We start from the raw sequence: 18,005 nt of genomic DNA, 5'->3' as shown, positions 1-18,005 counted from the left end.
ATAAAATGAGTGTTTTTCAAATTAGATAAAATAAAATTAACTCATTAATACAATTTTTATTTTACTTATGAGTTATTATATATTATAAAATTCAATTATATTTTTATGACAACAAAAATATTCTAAATGCATCATTTAATTATACTATTTTAATAACAAATTATTTATTATTAAAACCTTAATTAGTATACAATAGGTCATGATTGACCATGCACTAGCATAGAAAAGAAAAAATTAAACATTATGTCTAAATAAATATAGTCAGTGGTACTGCTATTATTGCAAAACTTTATATATCTTACTCTTAATACATAGTATTTTCATATTTTTTGCTTTTTAGATATCTCATATTTGTCTAACTCGAATTTTAGAATCAATAGAGAGGAGTGTCAATGTCAGATTATATGGTTTCTTTCAAAAAAATTTAATTTAATTAAAATTTTAGATTGAATTTACGTTTATATTTATAAATAGTAATCAAATTAAAAATTAAGCTAAAATAAATCAAAATTGTAATTTGTATAAATTAATATATTATTATAAAAAACTTTTAGCTACTTTATTATATCACATTTCGACTATTTTATATTTTAAGATTTATTTTAAATTTTATAAATATTATTCATTAAAAAAGTGAGTGTCACTAGAAAATAAAATAGTATGGTTGATTTATATATTTTTTTAAATTAACACAGACTTGTGATATATTTAGTATGGTCTTTTTGTAATTTTTATGCAACGATGATTTTTACTTTCATTATTAATGTTATTTTAATAACAATTTTTTTTATGTTTTGCTATATTTTTAGAAGCTGACTTATATTTTTAGAAGCTGATTTTAATTATTTTTATTACAAATTTAATTTTTTTATTCTTTTTACTGAATTTGATACTTTCATCATTTTTTACTATATTTTTAAATATTGCAATTGATTAACTTAATTATTAAAAAATGCTTAAAGAGTCTTGAGCTTGAATTATGTTTAACGAGCTTGAACTTGAATTTTTTTTTATTATGCAACTACTTAACGAATCAAATTCGAACCGAACTAGCTGCAAACCGAACTCGAGCTATTCGCGAGCTTAATTATTTTCAAACGGGCAGAGCTCGAGCTCCATTATAAAAGCTCAAACCAAGCTCGAGCCTCTGCCATAATTAAACAAACCAAATCTGAACTTGTTAATATTCGGCTCGGCTCAGTTCGATTACAGCCATACTTACACAATCAGCTAATCCTAATAATTTCTTCCTTGGCATCTAAACAAAATATAAACTCAGAATATTTGTCAGTCCTGCATATAAGCACACTACTCGCACACAAAAAATACCACAGCCCTATCATCTAGCAGTTTATTGTTATGTCCTAACCTACAAAAAATTAACAACAGAGCAGCAAACATCCATAAACTAGAAGAACAGTATTGAGCCAATTCTTTTCACTAGCATAACAAGTATGAGGACACCTATGCCTACACAAGCTACAAAGCATATTTTGTTGTTTTACAAGAAAGGAGTTATTCCTCCCATGGCCATCATCAATGGAAATGATCATACATTGTCACACTTCCACAAATGCGAGGCTGAAAATATACAGATGCTAATTGAAAGAATTGACGACAAACAGCCTAGCAGATCAGCAGTTAAATAACTTCCAACTCACGTGCTTCCAGGAGCATCACTTCCAGCAGTTGGCTTACGATTCAAGTAGCGGATAACAGCATCTTCAACCCTGTTCAATTACCAAAAAATAAACTATGGTTAAACATCCTAAGGCCTCATTGAATCTGCATCTGAACCCTCAGAAAGTAAGTCCACTATGTTACATCTTGAACCACCCATTCCCCTTTTCTCCTCTTTCTTCTTGTAGCAACAAGAAATTATGAATTATAGTAGCCTTTGTGTGTGATAGTGCAACCAATAACAGGTTTCAAGATCAAATCTAACCATGACTTTTGAGGTAACAAACAGTGTAATTTCCATTTGTTATCCGCCAAATGATAATGTAATGACACAAAAGTACTTTGGCCAGGACAATTATCTCTCTCTAAAATAAGGTTGATGACAAGTTGATTCTGAAACCCAGATACCATGGATGAATAACACTAAACTGGTAGAGACTGACAAGAGAGAGAGGGGTTTAGAAAGGGAATAAATAGCGATTGAGCTTACCATGGTTGGTTGAAGAAATCTGCACGGCGCTCTTTCTCAGCACTTCGACTACCTTCTCCAGCTACAAGCTTCAAATCCCTGCTTTGAGATTCAATCAGAGCATTAATAAATTCAACAGGTGATTGACTGAAGCCAAGAAAGAATGCCCGCCTCCTACGATGTTCGTGAATTTTCCTTATAGCTGAACATATTGCTTCATCGCAGGTATCAATCTCTTTGTTCTTCTCTGCATTGGCCAACAAAGTAGACAACTCCCTCTGGATTGGAAAAGGGACATCCACCACCACATCATAGCATGCAGTTCCAGCTGGACTATTCCCTGAAAGCTTTATCTTATGCTCCAAAACTATTGGCTGAGGTGAAGATAAATGCTGAGATATCTTCTGTGAAACCATAGTGAACTTCATCTTTGCTTCCCCAAATACTTTATGAAGAGGTGGATCACAATTGAAGAAGGAAGGGTCCTCAGGGTTCTGAAGTTTCCTAGCCTTCACATAATGCCAGATTGCAGCTATTATTCTTGGACGGGTGTCAACCTCGATACCTAGAACTTCCATCAGAGCAGGAGAGAGCTTATATTTCTCAGGCACATAGTTCATTTCCAATCTTATAGTTACAGTGAACTCTTTATCTCCCTTTCTCTTCACTTCAAAACCCTCATGTGGTGCAGGTGTTCGAGAATGCTCCCATACAATCATATGATTATCAGGATATAATCTCTGATCCAACATAATAGTCACTCTCTTGAAAAAAGATGAAAACTTTGGATACAAGGGATTTGATTTCTGAACCACTCCAGGCTGGTCAGGATCTATCCCATCTTCCAATATTCTCCCAACAATCTTCAAAGTCCAAGTTGGGGGATCAGCATTCGGCTTCTTAGGAATTGTTCTGATCTGATTGGCAAATGTGTTAAACACATAAATCCGAAGTGTTTTCTGAGTACAAGGAGGGCTTTTAAGCGCCTCCTGGATATCAACCTTCTTTCTATTTAAAGCAGCATCAACACGAGCCTCAAACTCAAGCAGCTGTGTGTAGAGTGCTGACTCGGGCAAAATTGCTGCAACTCTATCTTGTAGCTGCTTCTCTGGGAGCTTCTGCTTCTTCCTACGAGCTGCAGGAGTAAGATCCATATTTTTCAATGGGGAAATCATGTTAGCCATGGGAACACCCGGGGGCCTAACTGGGGGCTTTTGGGGCAGCCGTTTGGCATTCATACTACCAGGAGTTGTAAATGAAGGTGAAGATGATCCTAAATTGGCTATGCCAGCATTCTGAGCTTGACTAAGAGAGAGTCCTTGTAAGTGTGCTTGGAATTGTGCTTGAGCTGATTGAACTTGCGCAACATGAGCTGCTTGAGCCCGTGCTTGTAAATGAGCTGCTTGTGCCTGTGCCTGTGCCTGTGCCTGAGCCTGAGCCTGTGCATGGACCTGCTGTGCTTTCAACTGAGCCTGAGCAGTGGCTTGTGCTTGAGATAGCTGAAACTGACTCTGAAAGCCAGTGCCCATTTGTGCCTGAGACTGTGACTGCGAGAATGCTGGGTTAATAGGCGCCGAAGGATTAACCATCCCAGCATTCCCAAATGGCGAAGAAGATTGCCCTAGACTCATTGGCGGTGGATTGTTATTATTATTATTGACAGACATAGCTTTATATTACTATCCCTATCACTATCAGAACTACCTAATATATTACTCTTAACAACAATCCAAAACTATCAAAATCCAATCTTTACATAAGCTCACACACCAAAATCTGTTATTAAAAAATACAAACCCATAAACAATTTCCCACCAAAACCCTAAAACCCAGAAATAAAATCCCAGAAAAATCCAACCCTTAAAATGGGAATTGCAATCCCATTCTGAATTCCATTGACAGCTCAAAAGTTTCTAATTTTTTCTAGATATCAAACAAGTGAAGTACCCCCGATAAAACAAAATATATTAAATTAAACCGTAAAACCTTAATTCAAGCTGGTAACTAGAATTATACTCCAACACTTCGATGGGAATTTTTCACTTTGCGCTCAAAACCAAACTATCGACAACCCAGCAAAGCTCTGACCTTTAAATTGACCCAACCTACAGATCGAGTTATTCACCAAGAAATTAACAGACTTTTAGACATAGATAGCTACTAGAGAGAGAGGCAGAGAGAGAGAGAGAACATACCAGGAGAATTAAGCAAAGAAATAGCTGAGTTAGGTATTGTGTTAATTATGAGAGCGAAGAGGCTTGTACCCTAGTCCTTTGTTCTTCTTCTTGCTGATGCTCGATAACGGGCTCTGGACGAGTTGGGTGTAATTGGAAGATTTTCTTTGTATGGAGTCGTTCTGCTAAAAGCCCAAATCCGGCGTCGGTTTAACTTAGCCTGGTAAGGCTTTATTTCATATTCTGAAATATAAAAAATTTATCGCAGCTGTACAATTGAGGATTTTGTTAAGAGTATTAAAATTGTAATGTACCGTGATAAAGTTAATCTCTCAAATTATTGATTATTATTATTATTTTAGTTATAAATATTTTTAATTTATAAAATCTAAATTTTTATTTAAAATTATCTATATGAATAAAACTTAATTAATTTTAAATTAAATATATATAAATATATTCCAATAAAAAATATGATTGATCATACGTATGTTAATTAAAATATTAATTATATTTATATAAATTAATAATCTAAAAATATAAATTAAAAAATTAAAAATTCTAGTTTATATTGCAATTATAATTTATCTACATATTTTGTAAGATTATTATTTTATTTTATTTATTTATTTATTATAAATATATTATATGATATTAGTTAAATTTAATTAATTTTTAGTTTTTGAAGAACTAGCATTATATGCAGTCCCTTAAGAACTAGTATTAGTCTTACTTCTTGAAAAATTAAATTAAATAAATAACTAAAAAAATTTAAATAATTTTAACTATAAAATTTCTGAAGAATTAAATATTTTAAAATTTAGTATCCAAATTTATTAAAGAATTAATATTTTTATTTTATATTTTTAGAGTACTATATTAGTTTCTAAAAGATCGATTATTAGTTTCTAAAAGATCGATACTAATTGATATATTATTTATTTTATAGAAAAGTAAAATATTATAGTAAAATATTCAATCATTAATTAATAGGATTAAGAATAAATAATATAGATCGCACACCATATTGAAAGATAAAAAGTATTTTCTCACTGAATAATGGAAGAAATTTATATCAATATAAAATTTGGTAGTAAAAGAATAACTGAAATTTTTGGAATAGTAAATATATTAATACTTGAATATACATATTTTTTTATTAAAAATATATTACTCTCTCTCAAATTTCATAGAAATTTATTGAGCCTAAAAGATATTTACCGAAATAGATATTATATTAAAACTACAAATGTGTTAAATATTGAATATCATTATATTATAATTCTTGCAATAGAAAATAAATGTGTATTGAAGAAATTACCTATTTTGTTCACTAGCTTATATTATTGAAATAAATATGGTAGTAAACTAGAAGTTTACTGACCCAAATATTTTTCTTATTTGGTACGATCAATTAGGTCATCCTAGGTCAATAATAATATGAAAAATTATTGAAAGCTCGTATGGTTATCTATTGAAGGACCAAAAGATTTTTCAATCTAATGGATTCTCATGTTCTACTTGCTATCAAGGGAAGCTGATTATTAGACCTTCACCGAGCAAAATTCAAAATGAATCATCTAGATTTTTAGAACATATTGTAGACCATTTAAATATTTTATGGTATTAATATATACATCAACAAGGTGATCACATATATATTTATTATCAATCCAAAATCTATCATTTCCTATATTACTTGCTCAAATAATTTAATTAAAAAATTATAATTTTTAAAATATGTTATTAAGACAATATATATTAATAATGATGTTGAATTTACATCTCATGTCTTTATTGTTTATTGCATCAATTGGAATAACTGTTGAACGTTAAGTAACTCGTGTTCATACTCAAAATTATCTAGTAGAATCTGTTATTAAACACCTCCAATTAATAGCTAAATTACCAAACCTTTCAATAATTATTTGGGAACATGCAATTCTACATGTAGTAACTATTATTTGCATCAAGATGAGTGTTATGATAATATTAAAGTGTTTATGTTATATTAAATATCTATCATTGATTTTTTTTATGTAAATGGAACTCTATCTTTATACTTCTTTATGCCTATAAATATGTGTTATAATTAATGAAATGATACAAAAAAAAAAATTACTCTCTTCTCGCTTTATTCTCTTTATTCTTGTTTATTATTACACAACATATTTATTGATTTACATACAATTTTGATGTGGTATAGTAGTTTCTTCCTACTTTGCTTATATAGATAAGTATAAGGTTGGACTGTTATCGAATTGTTTGAGGCTGCTATTTTTGTGGTTGGTTGGCTTATATTACTCATCTCAATACTGGCTGCTAGAGCTCTTCTCCTTATGATAACGAGAGATAAAACTTCTCCCTGAAAGAGGAACCCTTTCCTCGATTTCCAAATGGCCCGCATATACTAATTAAAATGTGCAATACAGGGAATGACTTCTTTTCTGTAATCCGCAGGCAGCGAATGACGTATATGAATGAAGCCACCACCTCTGGCCAACCCTTAAGTACACATCTATTTACAATGTCCCCATACAAGTGCGACCATTTCATTTTGAACTAAAAAGCATGCAGCAGATGCCCGCATCTCTCTTCACTTGTTAAATTACGTTGACGATGTTCATTGGATCTCCTCACTTGATTATATCCGACCGACGGACCCAATCTAAACTTGGCCCGGCGCACATGATTATCAGGTCTTGTATTCATGTATAGCTATCAAAATCAGCTAGGAAAAGTTAGATTGTCATATCAGTACAACATTTCTCCTGCTAACTTTTACAGTTAATAGATGAACTGAACTCACTCCATGTTCCTCCAACTGTATATATGTTGAGATAAATGAGGCAAACCAAAACATGTTTAAAAAAAAAAAAAGGACCCTCTTTAGAAACAAATTAAAACATCAGATGTATTAGCCCCTTGATTAAGAATTCAAGGTCCTAGATAGGGAGGAAAATAATAATAACTTTTGGTCTCACATGGATCATAATTCAATTTTAATCCATAGATATTTAATTCACTGCATACGAATATAATATATAACATCACACAATTCAGCGCTGAAGTGAAAAATATAATAATAATAATAATACTGATAACAATAATTAATGTCTGTCCATGCAAACCCTAAATATCACCAATAATTTCTCCTTACCAGTGAGGTCGAATATTGGGATATATAGATACCAATATTGATAAGCAGAAAATTAAAAAGATAAATAAATAAATCGACATTTCATGTCAATATATATTCAAAGAATCAATAGTCGAACTCAAAAGAGTCTGCAGCATATATAGAATCAGGACAGGATGGATGGATGGATGATAAAAGAATTGTTTTCTCATGTTTGATTCGATATGAGTGACTGAATTGCAGTTGAAAGCTTGGTAACAGCCAAAACAAGATCAGTCATTCCTTGTTTGTTCACTTCATTTCTTGTTTCTTCAAGTTGAAGCCTACGTTGTTCGAACTCCAGTAGTTCTTGATGTCTCTTATGTTTTTTCTCTTCGCAGTTTCTTATTGTCTGAGCTAAAAAAGAAGCACTCCGCTTAATACTTGCGCCAATGTTTCTAACTTTCCTTCTTTTTGGTCCTGTATTACCATCGTGTTTATCACTTGATTCTGTCGCAGATGATTCTGATCTTTCTACAAGATTAAAGAAACAACCACACACAATACACAAAGTTATAATTAACCAAAAGAAAAACCAAAATGAACAAAAGAGGATGATGATTAAGACTCTAAACATATACATGCAATTTTACAGGACAGAATCTCGATTATATATTGAGCTAATGGCTGTGCTCATTGCCAGTTTTTCATATAATATATGTTTTGCTTAAATTTATGTATAGAAGATGTATGTATATTATATGACAGATAAAAATACACATTAAACTCTTTTTGACAAAAAGTTGAAGCAAGGACTAAGTAGCTAGGTTTATGATTCATGTGATGAGTTATTTCTCCCATGGAGTATGAGGGAACCTCGACAGCTGTAGTAGGATACAATACTCATTTTGAATCGAGAATGGTCAAGGTACAATAATGTATATATTAAAAAGGGTTGGATTACTAGGGGGGAAATATAAAGGGTGAGAATCCCATGCGATGATAAACTTTTGGCAAGGGAAAGAGAGAGCCCTAGTACTTTTTTTGTGGAGTACAACTGGTGAGAAAGAACTGAAAAGATCAGTCTTTGGGGTAGCATGTGGCCGTAGGGCTTGCTGCCAGTGGACAGTGCACCCAGTAAATTCAGGAATACCCTTTGCAGCACATTCACTCTCTCAGTCCACAAGATTTTGACTTTTCCATTAGTACATTCATCTATAGATTTCGCTTTAATACTAAAATCCCAAAAAGAAAGGACGATTATATATCTTGATGAATTGCTTCAATAACTGCGTGATTATATGTAAATCTTAGATATGATAATAATAATTTCTATATTCCTTCGAATAATCCGATTAACTTTAGGCCTAATTGATTAATTAACTGTATCTCGAGTGTTGATTACTAAAATCAATCTCGAGATAATAAATAAAAAAACATGTGTTAAGTTTTCCTTTTCCTCTGAATGATCAAAATAAGGTTTATGGCATCTACTGGAGTGCCCAAAAGACCACATCAAAGAATGATGAGGAAGTGTTTATAACTGTGGCTTGCATAATTGCATTCAACCTGCTAGTCAAATATAATATAGGAAAGAAATCGAATGTCGGCTAAGCTATAAATTTCAAATCTTTAAGTATCTGTGCAAAAGGTATGGTATTTCATAAATGCTAGCATATGTTACAATATGCATGTAATGATTCAATACAAACTTTGAGCACATACAATAATGTGACAGCAAGCTTATATTAAAATTAAAAATAAATAAATAAAAAGGGGCATTTTGATGAAACAAAGCACATACATCAACCGACTCAAATGTGGAAAAGAAAGTTTTGTCTCTTAAGAACTTAATGTTTTACGCATGAAAACGGAAAAGAATTAAAACATAAAAAGTTTTTGAATGTAATGCTTTCTCAAAGGGTTGGTTGTACCCTGCCATTTTTAGGCAAAGATCGAAGAGAATAGGAATCATATTCGACTAAAGCTTTATAATTAATGCCTGCAATAAGAACAATAAGATTGACATATTCCTTGCCTACTCTACTCTCACACCTTTTTTTCTTTTTTTTCTTCTTACACTCTAAAAACCCAATATTTACCTAATTATTCATTCAAATTCAATATAATATATATCTTTTTAATTATCATTATTTATTCGATTCCACAATAAACTTTCAATGTCAAAAGTATTATGTACAAAATACCTGTTACGGGGTAAATCAGACCGTATATAAAATTATTACATAACAGAATGATTTTTAAACAGTATTAAATTGTGGCAGAGAGTTTTTCAAACCTGCAAGTTTGACCAAAATTATTATTTTTTATATCTTAAACACACAACAAACAAAAAAGTTCTCATTTGGGACTGACACTGACATTGTAACAATACTACTACTGCAACAAAAAGATACAAAGGTACCTGGAACCGCCGGGGCGTCCATCACCACAGTTTCCGGCATAGCTTCCCGGACAGATGTCACCGGAACTGGGGGAGGTGCAACTGCTGAAACATGCTGTTGTTGTGGCGTTGTAGTGATGTTTGTATTGTATCTTCTTTGAACAACTTCGTTAAGAGCTTCAAAAACTTCAAGGGACATATTAGAAGGAAGATTATAAAACTTTCTTTGATGTCTCTCCATTGTCCAATAAGAAGGAAAAGAACTAGAATCAGAATCATTGGATCTTGCTTGATAATCACGAACTTTCTTGAAGTCACGAAGGAGATTATCCCATTTATCATTGCATTGGTTTTGGCTACGGAAACAGCCATGAGCCCAACAGTAGTTCTCCACCCATTTCCACCGGAGTTCCCCTGGTTTAGAAGTGGAAGCGACGGTGCTGGGTTTGGAACGTCGCTCATCGTCGAGTTTCTTAGCAGTTATAAGGGTTAGGGTTTCTTGAATTGTCCAGTTTCCTTTTCTATATTCACGGTTGCTGCTGCTACTGATGGTGGTGGTTGTGGTGGTGATGGTAGAGAAAGGGAGAAGGGGGAGGTGTAAAGGTGGTGGCGGTAGTGGCGGTGGTTGTTGGAGTGGTGGTGGAGGTTCGGACATATGGTATAGGCATATGACAAGAAACAAAGAAAGAAGAAACTAAAATAAAGAGAGAAATAGATGAAGAGAAGAGTGGGGTTCCTTTTTTTTGGATGTTTATTGGGAAGAAATGAAAGAAAGAAATGGGGATGTGGTGGTGGTGGTGGTGGTGGTGGGGGAAGGAAGAATTTTGTTGTTTAGTTTGTCACAGAAACAGAGACAGAAGAAAGGATTGTTTCCTTTTACTGTTTCATTATTCAAAAGTTTTTTTTGGCTTGCCGAACTCCTTTTGTATCTAGAAAAGAAAATCAGTAATATGTAAATATATATTATTTCTTTCCATGTATTGTCTCTCTCAATCTTTTGTTCTTTTTATCTAACTATTAGTTGTTCAACCCCTGCCTTGTTCTTCTTATCTTGTTTTTGAGATAATTTGTTATAGACTGTGTACAGTAATAATAGGCTAATATAATGACTCTTTTCTACAGTTTAATATCAATTAATAGTTTTATTATGATTAATTTACAACTTCAATCACTTTTGTTCTTATTATATGCATACTTAATTAGCTATTACAATACTATTCATGTAATTATTCAGTATAATAATTACTTTTCATATATATTAAAACTTGGGTGGTGTTGGAGTAAATTTTATACACATTTGTAATAATTTAATTTCTAAAGTATATTTAAATAGAAAAATCATACCCCATTTTTTATCAGAAAAGGAGGAAAGCAACCCTAGCTACACTCTTAAGAGAACATTACTACTCTACCATCTTTACTCTTAATCCTGCAACGATCTAGTGTAGGTCAATGAACAACCTGCATATCTTAAAAGTCAAATCTGAACTTTAATCACAAAATCTAAATAAATAATAAAAAGTAGCAAGAGATTTAATTGTGAAAATACATAATTAGCAACTGAAAAAGTGAGAATAGAAGGACAAAATGATGAGAGAGAGAGGAGGAATTTGAGGAAAATAAATCATTACAGCGTCCGATCTGAAAAAGAGCACCACCTCTTTGTAAGAAGGAAGATCACGTGGCAGCATTATACCGAGAGATCATTCTACCTCTTCGAATTTTTTCTTTCTACTCATTATTACTATTTCTCACTAATTTAATTTAGCTTTTCTTTTTTTTTTTTTGTTTAAAGAAAATTATTAATACCAATTTAGCACCGTTAAATTTCACTTTTAATTTCTCATAGTCAATCCTTGTTTTATAGGTTTAGTCACAAAATTATCTATTGACACTGTCCCGACATATTTGTTATCAATTAAATGAAATAATCTCATTTTCCAAAACAAAAATGAAAAACTCTGGAATATCGAAATTTTATTTGTCAGTAAAGTACGATTAAATTTTATTTGAAAATATGAGTACTGAAATGGATAAGAATTTACATATTCTTTTTAATTAATGATTGTCCAATCATATGATGTAATATGTTTTAAAGATAAATCATTATAGAAAAAATACATTGATGCTTAAAACTGATTATTTCAAGAAAATGACTTTTTTTTTTTATATTATTATCTCCAGTTCTTGCCTTCCCTGAATTTGTCAGAAGCTCAAGGGCTCCTCTTCCCTTTGCCAAGTGCCAAATTTATGCAACTCTTTTATCAGATAGTTGAATATATTTTTAGCTTATCTTTTTCCTTCTGTTTTTCTTTATATCTTAATACTTTCCTATATCTTTGGGCAAAGCTGTTTAGCTTCTTCCTCCTCGTCAGAAATTTGTTCAGATAAATTATATTTAATGATTTTGTTGGGTATTGCTTTATGTAAAAACGAGAAAAGGAAAATAATGGGCCCAAACTTACCCCATTTTAGCACAGCCTCCACTCACTCTCAAGCAGGGAACCGGAAGAACACAAAGCTTAAGCAGAAAAATGCAAAACCGTCAACAATAGCGATTAAAATAACACAGGCTAAAGAGAACATTTAAGAACACTATCTTTTCTTTTTTCTTTTCTTTATCCTTTATCCCACCCTTTCCGACAGAAGGAAACGAAGATGTAGAGATTTGAGGTTTGAAATGAATCCCCATAACTGCTTGTGGAGCAGGCTCAAGCCCAATAACAAGAATACTAAAATAGAAAAGTGTTGGATAATCTCGGAACTGCATAAAAAGCAAAGGATTCATGCTGACATGGAGAATTTACAAAATAGGCAAAGCAATGTGCAACTTCAAGGTTCCAAAGGGACTCTGAACAGAGCAAGCCAAAGTGAAGATAACATGGATGCTGGCAACTCCCAATCCAAAAGAAATTCTTGGAAATGGCAGTCATGTCCATCTTCATTCCCAAGCAACTGAGATCATAGAGTTAGCCAGGCCTGACTCTCCAAACGTAACTTTACTGTCATAATCCAGACTCTTTGCTCCTGGGATTGCCTGTGTCAAGCGAAATGGCCTTGTCCCAGCTTCCTCTAGTTGAGAAGTGCAGAATGACCACAGCAGCTGAAGAAAAATAGAAATGCCAAATTCAGAAACTTATGCAAGATACAGTTAAATTAGTTTCACTGCTCCCAACTTTGTAGGCAACAAGGGTAATATCCCTGCTAGTACAGACTGTATTATGCCTTGAAGAAAAGAACAATTGGAAAGTCAAGAAAATCTATTAGTCTTTGCACTCTAGATGTCTTTGTCTGACTGCAGATTTTGCATGCAGCCATATAACTCATTACTTGATGGCTTTGGGCTCTGAGAAATCACAAGAATAAGATGCTACGCAAAAAAGAATGGAAGAATCGATTTCTTTTATAGATGTAATCACACCATTTTACATCTACATTCAAGAAAGAAAACGGGAAACATCCCCTGCAGTGGTCCAAAGAAACCAACCTGAGCTCAATGACAAATAAAGGTTCCATGCGGTCATTAAATGTAATAATAGTTGCCAGTTCAAAGTGCATATGAGACTAAGAGGGCAGCTAACATGAGCATTTTAACCTGTATTGGATCAGTTTTTAAGAAATTTCTCTGGATCCTGCGTCCATCAGGAAGACGAAGTCCAACCCTGCAAAGAATGCTCCTTTCACCCTTGGGTTCTTCAGGCAGAGGTGGATATGCCAGTATCTTAGTTGAGCATGATTTTTCATCCTCGTCAGCACTAGCTGCTTCTTTACCGTCAGAAGGCATTCTATTTGAGTCTTTCATACCCTCCATAGAAGCAGCCAATGCCCGTAACATCTCTTCGTCTTCTTCATTAGTTTCATCTGAGGTTTCTACAGGAAATGGATATATTCATTGCTATCATCACAAGCACATAATAACAGCTTCGCCGAGCATAAAGATAGCATAAAGAATAAATAAACACCACATAGAGCCGCACAAATGCAAAATGCAAAACTGAGATCAAAGTCCAGCCAGACAAGTCAAAAGCATTGATCTCCACTGATTATCAGCGTCTTTCATCAAAATAAAGTTGCCCGGTATAGATAATTATATCTAATAAAAATTGTAAAGAGAATGCGCAGAAGATAAGTTACATGTTATCATAAAATTTTGCAAGTTAGTCATTGTCAGATGTAGGTAAACTACATCCTCTTTTCCGTGAGTGTTTGATTCCCCTGCATCCCGTCCCTCCGCCCAACACCCCCCCATAAAAAAAACAAATGAACAAACATACAGACATTTCCTCAACCCAAAAGGATGGGAAGAAAAACTAACCAAAACAATGACAGTGGCATATGCTTAACGTTTAGAGCATCTTTTTAATTGATACAGCATGTCAAACAAACTGGTGAAAGCAGGCCTAGGTTTTAATGCCTTTGTAAGCTTCAGCAGTGGGTAAGGTTTAGGAATTTTAAGTTTAACTCCATCAGAGATTCAAGACAGTGTAAAAGGACAACAATCCTAACTTGCCTTTGTTTTTCTGCAAAGCCTGAGAACTTCCCCTTGGACGTTTATGTGACAAAGTAACATGATGATCCCTTGGGCCACCATCCATATATGGTACCAGATCCTATCATTTGAAAAATGTGTATTTAAATCAGCCATTGGAAAAATTAAAACTTGAGGCCCTTTTCCCAGCAATATTATTATATGATACAATCATGTTGAGAATGCAGAAAAATTAATATCAATTTGCAATGTACCTCAAGCAGACACTCAGGCTGCACCATTCCACTCCATGCACGCATCTTCTGTCCTGTTATTGGATCGATAACAAGCACCACAGGAATAGAATCCAATTTATAATACGTGCAGACTTTCTTGCCTCCACTTGTGTCATCGTATACCTATGTCACCAACATCACATCAAAAAATGGTGCAGTAATTAAATTTTGTAAGTTACCAACACCAAAAATAGAGATCCAAATTTTAAAAAACTAAATCATCACCATAGATGATGACCTATGGCATCAGAGCAAATTAGAGTCAATTAACATGTAAATGCATCAGCCACTAATTGGTCTGTTATATCCCCTGTGCTCTTGCATCTTCTATTTCTCCAACTTTTAACCGACTTCATGGAAAAATAAAATATGGAATTAACTTTTTCAAGTAATCTGAGTTACTCTTTTAATTGCATGTGATTGGCGTATCAGAAGGCTACTATAAGGAAGTCTTAAGATTTCCCACCAAGTCAAATGAACCCAAAAACAGGTACTGAAGCATGAAATATACCTGCCAAAAAATGAAGTTAGTACTGATGGTCTGAGCAACAGCTTCATTTGCCCATGTATCCCGATTAAGCTTCAGAAAGGAATGAATACAGCTTCAAAAGTTAGGATACCAATAAACATTATGAAGAATCTCAAACCAAATGGGACATATCCAAAGCTACCATATGAGAGCTGAACTCTTTAGTTGATTGTATATTCACCAGCAACCATTTGTCCTGAACAGAGGCAACACCTTTTGCCTGAACTCCAGCAACCCAGAAAATCCCCATCAGATAGGTTTAAATAGGTATAACAACAATAAATTAAGTAACAAAAAACTTGAAGTTATTTGCTTGCCTTTTCAAATGACCCATGGAACATTAGATGAAGTGGAGGGCGATACAATGAAGCAAGATTATCACGAGCAGTATCTGCAGTAGAAGTAGCCCCTTGATCAGATTCCCAGACCCCAGGACGTTTCATTTCCTCATCAAAGTTACGAAATGCCACCAATGAACTGGACTCATGAGGAGGATATCCTGTCCTTGATGTTCTAATCAAACAAAAAGACAGTGACATCAGCTTGACAAAAGAAACAGTAAGAATAAGTTTTCAAAACACTAAAACCATAAGAAAAAGGACCTTTTTCTGCTCTTCTTTTACCCTACCGAAAAAAATTAAAAACAAAAGAAAAGGAAAAAAAGAAAAGAGAGTCTTGCATCTTTAGGTGCATTCATACAACAGATTTGCAAATTACCAAGGCACAAAAACTTCTAAGGATGTACGAATAAAAAGAAGCCTAGAGGAAAATAACAAGCAGACATGACAACTGAACCGTTATGCACAGCAAAAGGATTAGGAAAAGTTTCTGTGTTCATAGCATTTCGAAAAAAATTCATTCTACCCAAACCGCTCAAAATTAGCAAACTGAAGGAAAAGAAAGACAAGGTATTCAGAACTCAAAAGAACACTGAACAAATAATAATCCAAAAGAAAAAAATTTCAGTTCTTCACATAACTATTATTTTGCAGCATGTACTCTTTAAAAGAGATTCTCGCACTGCCCAACTTGGAGAAGATGCTGAAGAACAACATTTTGTAGCTTCATTAGACAACTAATTAAGACAACAAACACGCAATTTTCGTCACATAACTATTATTAAGCAGCATGTACTCTTTAAAAGTGATACTTGCACTGCACAACTTGGAGAAGATGCTGAAAAACATTTCTCATCGAACAACGTTTTGTAGCTTTGTCAGACAACTGAATTAAGACAACAAACACACATAATCACACAACACAGCTGCAATAAAAAGAGCATCCTGATCAAACTATACACAAGTGCACTTGTCTGTTAAAAATAGGAAATAGGAATGCCTTGAAATTTAGCAAATATTTAAGAAACAAGATTTATGATCCATGTATAATTCTACTTTTCTCTTCGTATTCGATAACAGCATACGAGTATAAATTGATGATTTTAATACAAATGAAAATAGAAATCACAATTTCTCAATGTACATGGATATTATACCTATAAAACATTGCATCATCATATAGAGTATCCCTCACAACCGGCAAAGGAGGACGCACATCATCTGCACTATTTTGTCCAATCTTTTCATTTTCATTGTCCTTCAATCCACTGAATCAATAATGTGGGGTAACCGAGAACAAAATAACAAAAGAAAAATCATCAATATCAAAATCAAACAATCAGACACCAAACATTCAGGTATCAAAAAGAATCACAACATACCCAGCATTTTCTAAGGGAGGAGACTGTGATGCAGATGCTACCTGCCCAGTTTCATTGCCAACATAAAATAACTGAAGAGCTTCCTCAAGTTTCCAACTAGTGGCCTGTTCCATCCCAAAGCTCACCAGCATTATTAAGTTTTATACAAGAGAATAATCAATACATAGCACTGAACCATTGAGTTCCATTCGCAAGCAAACAGTTATTGGAGCTCTAAATTAATGCTGCCAAGCTGACCAATTTAAATCAGCTAGCATTAGCAATATATTCCCAAAGAAAGACTATTCTCTGATCTCCTATCACAACTAAAACATGAAAATATAACACGCTCAGGACTCAAATACTATATCTACAATACTAACTACTTCAAAAAGTAGAAAACTTTAGTTTCCTAGTAACTTAATATTCATAATTTCACTTATACCCAAAACATAAAAAATTCTAAATAGTGTGTAAGATTATAATAATACTTAACCTGAAGGAACTGTATGGCAGTATCGGCGGTTTGACCAGCGGCGATCTCGAGAAAGCAAGCAACCATGCTTTGCTCATTGTCTGATAATATTCCCTCCATTGTACCCAAAGAAAATCTCCCAAATCCAAACCCTAATCGTAGTAAAAGAGAAACTAAAAGCTCCGATAAGTATCAATTTTAGTTTTGTAGATAGAAACTCTTTATCTCATATCTAGGGTTAGAGAGAGAGAGATTGTTTACAGGAAGAAGAAAAGAAAAGAAAAAAAAAAAAAGGAAAATAATAAATAAAGAGAATTTTGTTGAAGAGTTTTGTTTCTTTAATTAAGTTTTTATAATTTTCGAGAGCCTCAAAGAAAAAGGATTCTATAATTTCAGGGGAAGAAGTAATTCTATTATTTAAACGAAAAAATAGGAAATTTTCTTTCTGGTATAAGAAATAAGATATTTTTAAAACTTCCTTTTTGTTATATTTTATGCCTTGGTAATAAACATTGACATTTTATGATTTTATTCAAAATCTTTAATTTCGATAATTTTACTTAATTTGAGAAATTAATTTTATCTTATTATTAAATATAAACACAAACTTTTTCAAAAAAGCATAAATACAAATTAAAATTCATACCTGACATTCAGTCTTAAACTGAATTATACATCCAAAAACTATAATTT

The 18,005-nt window shown here is 33.1% G+C and overlaps 3 protein-coding genes across 6 annotated transcripts; all 3 read right to left on the bottom strand.

Moving 5' to 3' along the window:
* Nucleotides 1-1,422: 1,422 nt before the first annotated feature.
* On the bottom strand, nt 1,423-4,530 carry LOC8283299 (SWI/SNF complex component SNF12 homolog). 3 transcript variants are annotated; one of them, XM_048374291.1, is made up of 3 exons: nt 4,345-4,530; nt 2,171-3,770; nt 1,423-1,730 (listed from the first exon to the last, which is right to left on the bottom strand). In XM_048374291.1, the coding sequence occupies exons 2-3, from the start codon at nt 3,736-3,738 to the stop codon at nt 1,658-1,660; spliced, it is 1,641 nt and encodes a 546-aa protein (XP_048230248.1). In that variant the 5' UTR covers nt 3,739-3,770; nt 4,345-4,530; the 3' UTR covers nt 1,423-1,657. The 3 variants fall into 3 exon arrangements, with proteins under 3 accessions (XP_048230248.1, XP_002521871.1, XP_015576499.1); XM_002521825.4 differs by having other exon boundaries at nt 2,171-4,254; nt 4,345-4,529; XM_015721013.3 differs by lacking the exon at nt 4,345-4,530 and having other exon boundaries at nt 2,171-4,338.
* Nucleotides 4,531-7,546: 3,016 nt separating this feature from the next.
* LOC8283300 (trihelix transcription factor ASR3) lies at nt 7,547-10,791 on the bottom strand. Its single transcript, XM_002521826.4, has 2 exons — nt 9,867-10,791; nt 7,547-7,975 (listed from the first exon to the last, which is right to left on the bottom strand). Exons 1-2 carry the CDS (start codon nt 10,498-10,500, stop codon nt 7,671-7,673), a joined length of 939 nt encoding a protein of 312 aa, XP_002521872.2. The 5' UTR covers nt 10,501-10,791; the 3' UTR covers nt 7,547-7,670.
* A 1,628-nt stretch (nt 10,792-12,419) lies between these two features.
* On the bottom strand, nt 12,420-17,660 carry LOC8283301 (plant UBX domain-containing protein 7). Of its 2 annotated transcripts, none has more exons than XM_015721015.3 (10): nt 17,334-17,660; nt 16,859-16,962; nt 16,634-16,744; nt 15,456-15,651; nt 15,281-15,358; nt 15,121-15,189; nt 14,589-14,732; nt 14,356-14,455; nt 13,441-13,706; nt 12,420-12,948 (listed from the first exon to the last, which is right to left on the bottom strand). In XM_015721015.3, exons 1-10 carry the CDS (start codon nt 17,430-17,432, stop codon nt 12,787-12,789), a joined length of 1,329 nt encoding a protein of 442 aa, XP_015576501.1. In that variant the 5' UTR covers nt 17,433-17,660; the 3' UTR covers nt 12,420-12,786. The 2 variants fall into 2 exon arrangements, with proteins under 2 accessions (XP_015576501.1, XP_015576500.1); XM_015721014.3 differs by having other exon boundaries at nt 13,441-13,715; nt 17,334-17,657.
* Between the last annotated feature and the right edge of the window lie 345 nt (nt 17,661-18,005).

Source organism: Ricinus communis, chromosome 5, assembly GCF_019578655.1.
Source record: "Ricinus communis isolate WT05 ecotype wild-type chromosome 5, ASM1957865v1, whole genome shotgun sequence".
Classification (NCBI taxonomy): Eukaryota; Viridiplantae; Streptophyta; class Magnoliopsida; order Malpighiales; family Euphorbiaceae; genus Ricinus; species Ricinus communis.
This window is presented reverse-complemented; position numbering and strand designations above follow the sequence as displayed.

Coding starts and splice junctions, on each gene's coding strand:
- LOC8283299 (XM_002521825.4), bottom strand. CDS start 3,816: ATGTCTGTCAATAATAATAATAACAATCCACCGCCAATGAGTCTAGGG. Junction 1,731..2,170: donor GATTTCTTCAACCAACCATG/GTAAGCTCAATC, acceptor GTAATTGAACAG/GGTTGAAGATGCTGTTATCC.
- LOC8283300 (XM_002521826.4), bottom strand. CDS start 10,500: ATGTCCGAACCTCCACCACCACTCCAACAACCACCGCCACTACCGCCA. Junction 7,976..9,866: donor GGACGCCCCGGCGGTTCCAG/GTACCTTTGTAT, acceptor TTAATCTTGTAG/AAAGATCAGAATCATCTGCG.
- LOC8283301 (XM_015721014.3), bottom strand. CDS start 17,432: ATGGAGGGAATATTATCAGACAATGAGCAAAGCATGGTTGCTTGCTTT. Junction 15,359..15,455: donor TCCATGGGTCATTTGAAAAG/GCAAGCAAATAA, acceptor GCTGGAGTTCAG/GCAAAAGGTGTTGCCTCTGT. Junction 12,949..13,440: donor TAAAAACTGATCCAATACAG/GTTAAAATGCTC, acceptor ATTTTTCTTCAG/CTGCTGTGGTCATTCTGCAC.